We start from the raw sequence: 11,215 nt of genomic DNA on the forward strand, positions 1-11,215 counted from the left end.
CTCGTAGTACGGGGTCTCGCTGCTCTTGGTCTGGCTGCTCCCCTCTGGCCTTCCTGGCATGGTTGCACCTTGTGAAACGAAGTTCCAGCCAGTGTAGCCCGCGTGATCATTGCAGCACTGAAGCCCGACCACCACGTCAAGGTGGCAGCTTTAGGTCGGGATCAGAGGTCGAGAGACAGAGGTCGGATTCGAACCACGAACCTTCTCGTCACTAACTTCGCGCTCTAACCACTGAGCTATCTTGCTCTTTATTCAACGGTTCGTCAAAGTAGAATGTAGCTAGGATCCTCGTGTAGATCCTACTAAAGAAACATTTTGATCGTTCTTGAGAATTCTTTTTCAGTTTAGTCACATACAGTGCAGCATAGTAGTCCACACAAAAGCTAGGCTCGAGCAGAGCTTCACACTTCAATCTTTTAGTCGAATTGCCATGTTAGTAAAGAGGACGCTATTTCTTCTACACCTCATGACATGCACTCTCTATCTTTTAGTCATCGTGATTAAGTTACATTTGGTTTTCAGAGTAAATGAAACATGAAACGGTTTGAAAATTTTTTTTGCTTGCCACACTTCATCTGTGAATCACTCGCCCGTTTCTCTCGGATTTCAGGATGAAAATAATCAAATATTTTACTATAATAGTGCATCCGGCCAGAGTTTGTGGGAGCACCCGTTGGACTCATATTATCGCAAGAAGGTTGAACAGGCCAGGTACAAGAGACTTCATGTGGAAAACACTTGCATTGCTCACTCGATATCAGATGCTTCTTCAAGACGTTCATCGGTGTCAACAGTGGCGCAAGATGGAGTTAGTCTGGTTCCTATTCGCGCCCAACATACATCTACTCCGGCGGCTACCACTTGGGACATAGAGAAGGCTCCTCATTCTGGTAATTTTAATTCCTAAGGGGCGGTTTGTTGTTACCTAATCGCTTTGATCTTGAATTATGCAAGAAATGGAAACAATGACATTAAGGGTACCCTCCACTAACCTGCCACATAGCTCGTTTCGGCGTTCGCGTCAACCCACGCACTCTCGTTCAGAATTTGCAAAACGTAGTTTTCACACGTAGAAAGCCTAGATACGCAAATTATCTCACCCCTATTAGGAATCATTGGGTAGGAGTACATGTGTTGGGTTACCACCAGCTATCTAATCCAAGTCGGTAGACGCAACAGTCCAGAGCTGCTAACGGAGGATTCAATTAAGTGGTTCCATCTACGTTCACCTGATTGCTGACTATAGACAAACGATGGAAGTACAAGCTCGTTGATTAGCATTTTTCAGGTCTTACGCGGCAATTGGTGACTACTTCCATAAATAGTCTGGCCTGTTATCTGTGATGAAGTAGTCTGACTGGCTCAACAGTTAGCTAGAACAAAGGCACTCATTTCTTTCTAGTGAACACGCTGTTCAAATAAACACGGGCGCATATGATTAAATAGGTGTTTGTACATGTTTTTGGATTATCTGTCGTGAGGCTTGTGTTGGCCGTTGCCTACATACGTGACACAATTTTTGGTCCCTGATATCATACTATGAGGGATGGTTGCACTCCTGGTTCCCATTTGAGTTCATTATTATCAGCGCTTCAAAATCATGGTGACCATCCATAGCAAGTCACTCACAAGAACACATCGTGGTTCTCACAGGCTACTTCAAATTTCCTATATGTTGATGGATAAACAGGTATAATCTGGCGTGGGATTTCGTTTTTGTCATAGCACTGCAGGCTTTTGATGAACTTCGAAAGCCGACAACATGAAAACTGCGCTTATGTCCATTCCTGAACCACTTACTTGAACAACTACTGTTCTCTTTTCACTCAGACTCGAATGTGTTCAAACCAACTGAAGTGGATGACTGGGCCAGTGCTCCACTTCTTGGTGAGGGTACTTCTACTGATAAAGGTCAGTGTACACAGATCCCCTTGACTTCTGGCTCAGAGAAAGAGCTGCTGACGGAATATCGTGAATTGGTTCCATCTGTTTCGTTGACAGCCGGTTCTAAAACTCTTCCACTCGGTCACTCTACTGCTAGCCAACAGCTGTCAAGCCATGTTGAAACTCATACCACCGCTTCACAAACGGACGATAAGGGAGCGACCACAATACAAAATGACACATCCAAGCATGATACAAGACAGAATGTGACTAGTTGTGACCTAACATTACTCCAGACGAGGTTGCGGACTTCACTGTTATCCAACTGCGACCGCCCATCTCCACTATTGACAAGGGAAGCTGGTCAGACGCGCTCATTTTCACTTTTCTGCTCCCCAAAGCGGATGCCTCTTGATCCGTTGCGGAATTCCAGTAACACACCAAAACAACAACAACAACGGTCGAAAGATTGTGTCCGTCACTTAGGTAGTCCACTCTCGAAACCCGATAATCACGTTATCTTTGCTCCTAGTCCTGATTCCAAACCGACTGAATCTGACGGCTTGCCATTCTGTCCAGAACTTGGTGAATCACCGACAGAAAGAAAGGCAGACCAATCACTGACCGTGAATCAACTCAGTGCGATCAGGGAGCACCCGAATTCCATGGATTCCCACACACCCAAAAAGTCTGAAACGGCCAAATCCACTTCAGTATTGCATATTGATGAGAATCCACGTAAGCCATCACCCAACTGTGTACCGCCAACTTTATCCATCAGACGATCACTGCTCACGGAACAGCATCCAGCCAAGACCGATGATAGTGAGAAGCATATTCCGGAAATGGAGACGCTACCGGGCTTTAACGAAGGTGTCGGTCATCTATTCGAGGAGAGGGCCCGTTTGCAACGCAAAATGCTTCGAATTAAGGTATGTTTTAGCAGAAATGTGATATGTTTTTGTCTAGTTTGATCAAAACGATTGACGGAGGGAGTTATTCTTGATGGGCTCATGGACTGTCTGTGCAATCAACCCGGGTTGTGCACTCTTCCATATACTGTTGCGAAAATAGGAAGCACGTCTCTTAAATATGGAACTTGTGTAATTTCTTTGAGATCCTGAGGGCCGAAGTCAGAGTGGCTCTCTTGAGGGGAATACACCCCCCCCCACGTTTAAGCTGTGACTTCTCCACTCCAAGCACCTTATCACCGTAGCCATCCTGGTAACTGTGATCCCCTTAGCTTTCGTTCGACAGGCAGGAATCAATGGTTGCACCTGACACGCTAGTGCAACTACTTTCTGTTGATTTGCGTATTTTGCTGTGGGCACACAGATTGATCAGTTATCTCATCGACGGTTGTTGGTTAGTTAATGTTTCCCTCTCAAGCGACTTTCATTAACCGCAGCATTTTGTCCCACAGCTTATCTACAAAACTTACAAGCAACGGCTGGCCAGTCTGGATGCTAGTCTATATGTTCTGCAGCAACGCGGTTCTACGACGTCTACCCCAGTACTACCTACACGTGCCTCCGACAGACAGGTGCGAGCTCCCAGACCATCACAAACCAAGTCAAATCATGATTCACTTGTCATTTCACGTGCGCATTTATCTCCGGGCGATTCTCCAAGCTCGGAATCTGTATTGGCCTATGATTTTCAAGCTAACACTAATGGAAAGCTAGAAGTCATCGATATCAGAGAAGGGCCCATTCGCTCCTGTTCAACAAGTTTAAAAGCATCTGCTCTTCGTAAACCATACAGGTCACTGTCCGTTACGCGACACACGGCACCTTCTTGGTCTAGTCCTGCAACAAGACACACCCCTTCTTCTCATCGCCAACCTTCGACCCCACTTCATTCAAAGATCCCCTCTGGTGGCGGTGAACTGGCCCATTCCCTCGCATCCATCGATGCTCAATTACATTATGTGATGCATCAACTGGAGTCCAATGAGGCGTCTGTTGTTTGTGATCGGTGCATTCACGAGAAGCATACCCACTCGCCGGTTGCCGGACATACGGTCATTCCAACAATGCAATCGCATTGTAAGGATACGAAACTTAATCAGCTGCAATGTGGACTTGCTAACCTTTCGCTGAACGATCCTGCGCTGTTTGTAAGAAAATCATGTATGAGTGAGTTGACTCGATGTGTAATTAGCTATTAGTTATTACTGATTCAATTCGCCCTTCGTGTGATGCTGGTAGGGATAACCGAAGCGTCTCGGATTTCATGTTTTTAGAAATCCACTCCTTAGTGGAGGCATTTATTTGGATAAGTGAAACCCCAGAATAGGCCTCCAATTTCACGTAATTGGGCGGTTAATTAACTTGACGGTGTGAAGAGTGATATCTTACCTTGATAAGTAAAACCACCTTTCACACTGCTAATGTGCGCACGCTGACTGTTCCTCTTAGTTTGCAGAGTGGAACTGTAATGGTTGAGTGACTGTAGTGCGTTTCGAGCATGACACTTAGGCTTTGCCTTGTTATTCTCCGTGCTTGTAACCAAATGCGGCAATGTGACGCGTTTGAAAGCTTTTTTTCTATGGCTCTGAAAGTTCGAACTGCAGAATGGCCTCCAACGAAACACCACAATGTGGCCAGGGTGCTAAACAGCTTTCCACTTAATTGAAACGGTTTCCCGTGTTTTAAATTCTGCTCGTTGTTGTACGAGGCTACAAGTACAGTGCCAAGTATCAGATTCGTATCTTTAGACACTCTGTTCTAAATTACACCATTCACTTAAATTGGGTTAACCTACGATCATTCGATCAAATCTTTAGTGTTTGGGGTGTGTTTTGAATGGCCGTCCTTGTGCTACTCGAGTTGTGATGCTAACGTGTCACCAGTGATTGCATTAAAATAGCAACTCGAAAATTCAGTGCTCGTTGAAACTGGTATCAGAATTCCACAACTGTGGTTGAAACATATCTTTTTGGTTTACACCTGTCGGTCTATCTACAGTATGAGTACGTTTCGCGAATCTTTCGGTTAGGAGTTACTTCAATCTTTACTGGATAGGTCGGAATGAAGCGATCTCTGAGTGGAATCCATAAACTGAAAGGTGACAGTTGGTTAATATGTCATTCCCTTCCAGCCATACACTACCAGTTGGACATCCAAGTTAATACACTGTCAGTTGCTGTAGTGTTCCATGTGTGCTCACGTCACTAAATCACATGGCTTTTTCCAGCATTGTAACTAATGTTCCCCAAATTTTTATCCCTACTCTCAGCTGACTTGCGCTTGTTGACGCCTGTTTCACAAGATGATGACCAGAATGGCTTCCAAAAACCCTACCTAGATGGAAGCCCGACCTGGCTCAATTCCGACTGAATTCTCGGAACCATTGACCTTGACTCGCAGGATGGATAACGCACATTTATTCCCAGAGATAACTATTTTTCTATCAGGTTCTTTTATTGAAATTGCAGCTACTTTTTTACAGTTCCATATCGACCAACTTCTTCCCACCTTTTTACACCTGAAAGTTCGACACTTGCTGTTTGTATCCTCATTTTTTCTCCCAAAATGTCTGGTCTGAATCGCGGCATACTTTTTATTCATGTATCCTGCTGATAGCCTTCGAATTAGATTGTTCGTTTTACTCTAGCGTTCGGGTGATGTGGTTGGTGGATTTGCATTCTTGAGTTTTCAGTTCTGGATCGCGCTCTCATCGAGCTGGATGGGGACGGACGATAAAACTCGTCGAATAGAGAAACAAGATAAGTGAAAGGTGCAACTGAAAGGGAATATAGGGACAGAGGTAGAAAGGTGATACTTTACAGAGCAGACCCACCGGTTTGCCGATGAAACCGCCATATCTGGTTGTGTCCAATCAACAACTTGAGTGATCGCATTACTCCTGAGTTCGAGATAACTTATTTTTAAGGCGTGAGCCTTTTGTGGTTCGAACCCAAACCCGGCACCTCGACTAATGCTGTCTAGGGTTGCGCAACCTATAAGTACCTCGGACCTCGTGCTTCCTTCGCTTGACATGGAGCTAGGCACCGAAAGTCTTACAGCTGAACGATTACCTGTCTGTCTTTCTTTTGCCTTGCTCTAGTTCTATTTAGTTATAAAAATCGAAAATACCCATTCATGTCTGATCTTGTGACCAACCTCATTCTCACCCCCACCTTGCCCCCGTCAGATGTGAACAGTGCACTAACATTCAAAACAGCAACTTCACTGCTCACTAAATAGTAACAACTAAACCACAACCTCAAAATATACTTTTGAAGTTGTTTCGCATCTGTTTCAAAGTAGCTCCATTCCCAACAGTGAATACGTCATGGCTTAAAGTAGTATTCTTGCTACTTGACTAGCCGCTAGGAGCTATTTGTTGTGTTAGAAATCTCAAGGCATACGCTAGCCGTAACTGAATGTGGGAACGTGCCCAAACAATGAATGGGGATGCTCGATCACTGATTTTAGCCCATTTCGAGCCCCAGAAGATTGAAATTAAGTTCGGAGACACGGAGCAGCTTGTCCAGAAGGTATGGCGATATTGGGCCATCAAAAACTTTGAGCCTTTCGTCGTGTACTTCGACGGACTTTGTGCAAACCGCCACCAACGTGGTAGGCTTGTTACCTAAACCAATCAAAATCACATAGTATTTCTCCCGAGTGCACCGGAAGAAATCTCTAAGGCGCACCACAACCGAGTATTCAACGTTGTAAGTGCTTTGAATCCCTAACCAAGCGCAAGATGTGGGTATCTCCGAAAAAGCAGCGGACAATTCAGGATCCTATGATTTATTGTGGACGCGCCCACCATTTGTGTCTTACGTGCGCAATTCACCGTCGCTAGGTGATCTCCATCGGTTCGTGATTCTACTTTTCGCTTCGTCGTGACGACAAAGCCCGAGTGACGAACCTATCTTGAGGAGTTCTGCTGTCATGTTGACGATATGGCAAAACCCTAAGTTTGAGGAGTACAGCAGCGTCAGCTGCTCCAGCGAAGAAGAGTGCCCTAAGGATGAGATCGTGTCGCGCGTGTCCTCTTGGAATCTGAGCATCGGCACACGCACGCACCATCCAATTAAAAAGCGATGTGTGAGTGACTGCACTCGCCACCTTCAGGTTGGCCGGAAGCAAGAACTTGTTGTAGCTGTCGCTCGAGTGTTGTCAGGCCTAATTCCGCTCCAGTGGCCTGCTTGGGCACCAGACAAAGCCAGCCTCACGACCCAGCAGTCCGCAAACAATGTATCCAAGTGCGGTTGTACAGGAAGTGTCTCACCAGGTAACGTAACTCCCTTTGGAACTTCAGTTGTGAGTACACGTATTTATATAGTTCACTCAAAAAGTCTTCTGGTATTCTTTCACAGTAACAACCTAAAGAAAACCGGGATTCTCGAGTTCCCCGTTCTTCATCCAAGAGCTTTTACGTATGTGAAGCTCTATCTCCTTTAACACGAGTTACACACGTAGCTAGCTCGTTTCCTAGGTCTGGGTAAATGTTTCTTTCTAAACTGTTCTCTCCCTGTGGTCCTACAGCTTATGTTAAATTGATTTGAGTTCATCAACCAAGTATAACAACATAAGGCCCGTCTTAGTGAATGTTCATGCCCTTTACAACAAAGGTAATGTGAATCAAGTGACCCAGAGACCATTTTGCACTGTCGAGTCTTGTTTGAGCCTGGCGAACAAGAATGACTTGCGATGACGCAGACTGTTACTCCCTCTCGCGTTGAATGTAAAGTGTCTCGAGCGCTCGTTCCATAAAACAGCAATGGAAGCAGTTGTTTTTAGCCAATACGGCTCGGTTTGTAGGTGACCACACTCCCCATTCTTTCAAATCACAAACGGGTAGGCTCTACTCGATTGTGTAAATCTCGCAAACTAACTTCCTGCGTGCAGCTTGACATGACGGAATGGACGGCGCAGCACCCCTCACAAACCGCAGTCTGCTGAATCACGTTAGTGCATACGTCCAACTTACAATGGACCTGATCAAAAAGCCGATGCTAGCGTTCTTGGTGTACGCTAAGACAGACGACAAGATTTTGGTTTTGTGCTCAACCAAGTGTCGAAAACAGGTTGAGGTAGATCAGCTGCTTGACTAGACCTCCGAAGACCACATGGTGACTGTGGATTACTTGCGTTTAGCAACGTATGCTCATCTCGATAAACATGTCCCTCGCACTGTCGTGAAGAGCTGATTGGATGGCCGGATGATTGCAGTCGACAAGCTTCATCCGATTTCGGATGACAAAAAAAAGCGGAAGTTCTTTTGCTGAGCGCATGCTGGCGAACGATTGTGAAGACAAACAGTCCATCCGGGTCGACCCAAGTAAGCTTGTAGTCGGGATAAAACAGTTAATACATTTTAGCTACTTTCAGCCCGTTTTGTAGTCGCTTTCATGAAGAGGCATCACCAGAGCCTGACCAGCCGCTGCGAACAGCCATGTTAGTAACCGGCGTATTATCGGTGCCATATGATACACCATGAGAAGGGATCCTACACCAAAGAAGGCTGCTATCTTTTATAGACGTAACACACTGCTCACAAGGTTGATGAAAATTCTTCGACAGCCCACGACCGGTTTTCCCCTCTTGGGGCTCATTAGGTATCCTAACAGGAGACTGGCGGTGTTCTGAACAAACGGTCACTGATGCATGAATGCCAGCCACAAGCCAGTACTGCATCCGTATGGCGAACCGTGGTTGTCCTGACGTTTCAAATAATAGAGATGTCGAATTTATGCTTATTTTTTGCCCTACACTTTGACACCGAGCACAGACTCAGCGAGAACAATTGGTGAGAGAGAGGATATTGAATCTTACGAATCAACAACCCAGATTGATCCAACAACAGATGAGCGAGGTGGTTGATTAACCGGGATGCGCTGACTACTAAGTTTACATAGAAAGTAATCGAAACGCTGCAGTAAATTGGTGATTTTGTTTTCACACTGCGAACCGACGATGTCCCCTCGAAATGGGGACGAAATATTTGCAAGCCAGTTGCCAAGCTCGGCGAACAGATCAACGGTCATCTGGTCAACCACAAGCGAACACACCCGTCTACCAATGTTTCATGCTTACTTGGGATCATCAGCACTGCACATTCCACGAAACTCAGCAAGTTTCCAACGCACGACATTTGATCAGTGATGGAACACTTAATCGTCCGGCCGCCACTGGCCTAATAAGTTTAGCCGGTTGTGAAAATTTCCATTAATGAATCGGTGGATTTGCTGTAGGTCCACCTGACTGTAGTCGGCGCACAAAAGGTGGTAGTCGTATAACCTGCTTTCACCATAGTGCAGGTCGGATTCCGAAAATTAGTGCAAGTTTTCGCGCGGACGCTTTTGTGATGTACATGACTGGTACTCTATTCGTTGCTCTATTTATTATTCTCTTGTTTTAATATTCCATATGCTGATTGGCAAAAGCTGACCCGGATTTTCCGATTCGAGAAATAATCTCATCCCCAGTTGGTCTACCGGAACCTATACGGCTGCCCAGGTAAACAAAGTTATCTACCAAGTCGATTAGCTGGTCTGCGAGCAAGAGGTTTGGGTTTGATCCCACCCTGTCTTGGAGAAGCAGTTTACGCTGCCGCACATGCCAAACTGTGCGACAGTTAATTAGTTTACTTAAAATCGTCTGTATTCCGGATGGATTTGAACCAAGGAGAGCAATATCGTCTGTAACTCAATGTCTGTGAGTGAACGTCCCGGGGGTATTCCAACTCCCGAGTATTCAGAGGCAGGCAGAGAAATTTCAAGCAGCATACCAATGACAAAGCTGAAGGTGAGAGAAGGTAACCTTGTCTTACACCACTGGACATGGTGAACCCAAGCGAAAGCTCACCGTATACTCGTGCGCGTCCACAGGAGTTCGCATACAGCGCCCTCATAAGGGATATAAATTTGGAAAGGACACCTTTGAGCGCCAGACACTACCAAAGTTTCTGGCCATCAACAGAATCAAAAGCGCCGTTCTAATAAAAAAAGCGTCCAGTGTGGAACGTCTGAACAAGTGTTGCTGTTCAACAAATCGTCCCAATGTAGAAATATTGTCGATGTACCCTCGGCCCTCACGAAACTCTCCCGATAATCGGTTAACCTATACAAATAATGCCAGGCAGCACTTAGATGCGACGGATATCAGGATGGTGCCACGATGGTTTTTGCATGGCTTCTTGCGCCCTTTTTGAAGACTGGGCTGACGGTCGAGGAGCTCCATTCACCCGGCATTCTGTTTTGTTCCAAATCTTTTGCAGCATGGTTGTCAGATTGTTCACCAAAACCTCACCACCTTTGAAGAGTTCGGGGTGCAGACCATCCGGGCGGGTGCCTTGTCGCACTGTAGGATTGATATATAAAGCGGGATCTCGGTTGCTGGTGGTGGGTTGGTGCAGATGTTCTATTCAGGTTCACTGGGTTCTTCCAGTGGTTGTGTTGAAGGAGACCAACTGAACCGTTCTTTGAAGTGCTAAGACCACCGTTCGAAACGACGATTGAGAGGGTAAATTGCTGTTCCGTCTTTTCCGCACATTGTTTCCAGGACATCTACGTTGTTTTGACCGTTTGATCGAATCAGTTGAAACAGGGAGCGGCTGTTGACCATAGGGAAAGCCACCTCCATCATCTAGGCCTTCGAAATCCACAAGCGTTCTATATCATTTCTCAAGTTCCTGACTATCCGGTGTTTGAGGGATCTGCGTGCGTCATCATAGTCGCTAATTGACGGAATGGCCTTTCTGATAGCAATAAGATCTGCTGATCTCAAAGAAATCCAGTTTTCATTCAGTCGGATCAGATGGCCTGAAGAAACAATTCTGAAAGCGGAGAGCATTGCTTCTTTAACTCCCCACCATTCAACCTCCAAGCATTTTTGCCCTCCCCATGACTGTGCGTTTCTAGTAGCTTTCTAGCCAGATCAGCTTGATACACTTCAGCTACTAAAGCCTGTCGAAGTTGATGAGCGGAGCTGCTCTGCTTTGGCACGTGTAATACTGACGGAAAGCGAAGCGCCAGGTCCGCACAATGGCATGATCAGAATCAAGCTGCCTACACCAGGGGGAGCGAAAATCATTAACTGACGCTCTCCATCGGTAACTGATATCCACATGGTTCAACTGAGTCCATGACTGTCTTGTGGTAGGTGGCCTCCAAGTAACTAGATGTGCGCGTTTGCCAGGAACATACGATGATCTACACACAACTGAAGAAGCCACTACCCATTGTCAGTACGCTCAGCACCAACTCCAAATCTACTACCTAACCGTGCTTCTTTCGGACTTAGTCGTCCAGGTTGGGCATTTATGTTACCTACCAGGATTACTATATCCGTCCTTCTTGACGACCGAAGCA

The 11,215-nt window shown here is 45.9% G+C and overlaps 1 protein-coding gene across 1 annotated transcript in view; it reads left to right on the forward strand.

Moving 5' to 3' along the window:
• T265_09142 (hypothetical protein) overlaps nt 1-5,467 on the forward strand; it is a gene marked incomplete at both ends in the record, with an annotated part of 9,745 nt that extends 4,278 nt beyond the window's left edge. The window contains 4 exons of the mRNA XM_009175139.1: nt 611-890; nt 1,831-2,816; nt 3,308-4,022; nt 5,125-5,467. Of these exons, the coding sequence (XP_009173403.1) occupies nt 611-890; nt 1,831-2,816; nt 3,308-4,022; nt 5,125-5,225 (2,082 nt within the window). The remainder of the gene's footprint in view (nt 1-610; nt 891-1,830; nt 2,817-3,307; nt 4,023-5,124) is intronic.
• Between the last annotated feature and the right edge of the window lie 5,748 nt (nt 5,468-11,215).

The sequence above is a fragment of the Opisthorchis viverrini genome, assembly GCF_000715545.1.
Source record: "Opisthorchis viverrini unplaced genomic scaffold opera_v5_259, whole genome shotgun sequence".
NCBI lineage: Eukaryota > Metazoa > Platyhelminthes > Trematoda > Opisthorchiida > Opisthorchiidae > Opisthorchis > Opisthorchis viverrini.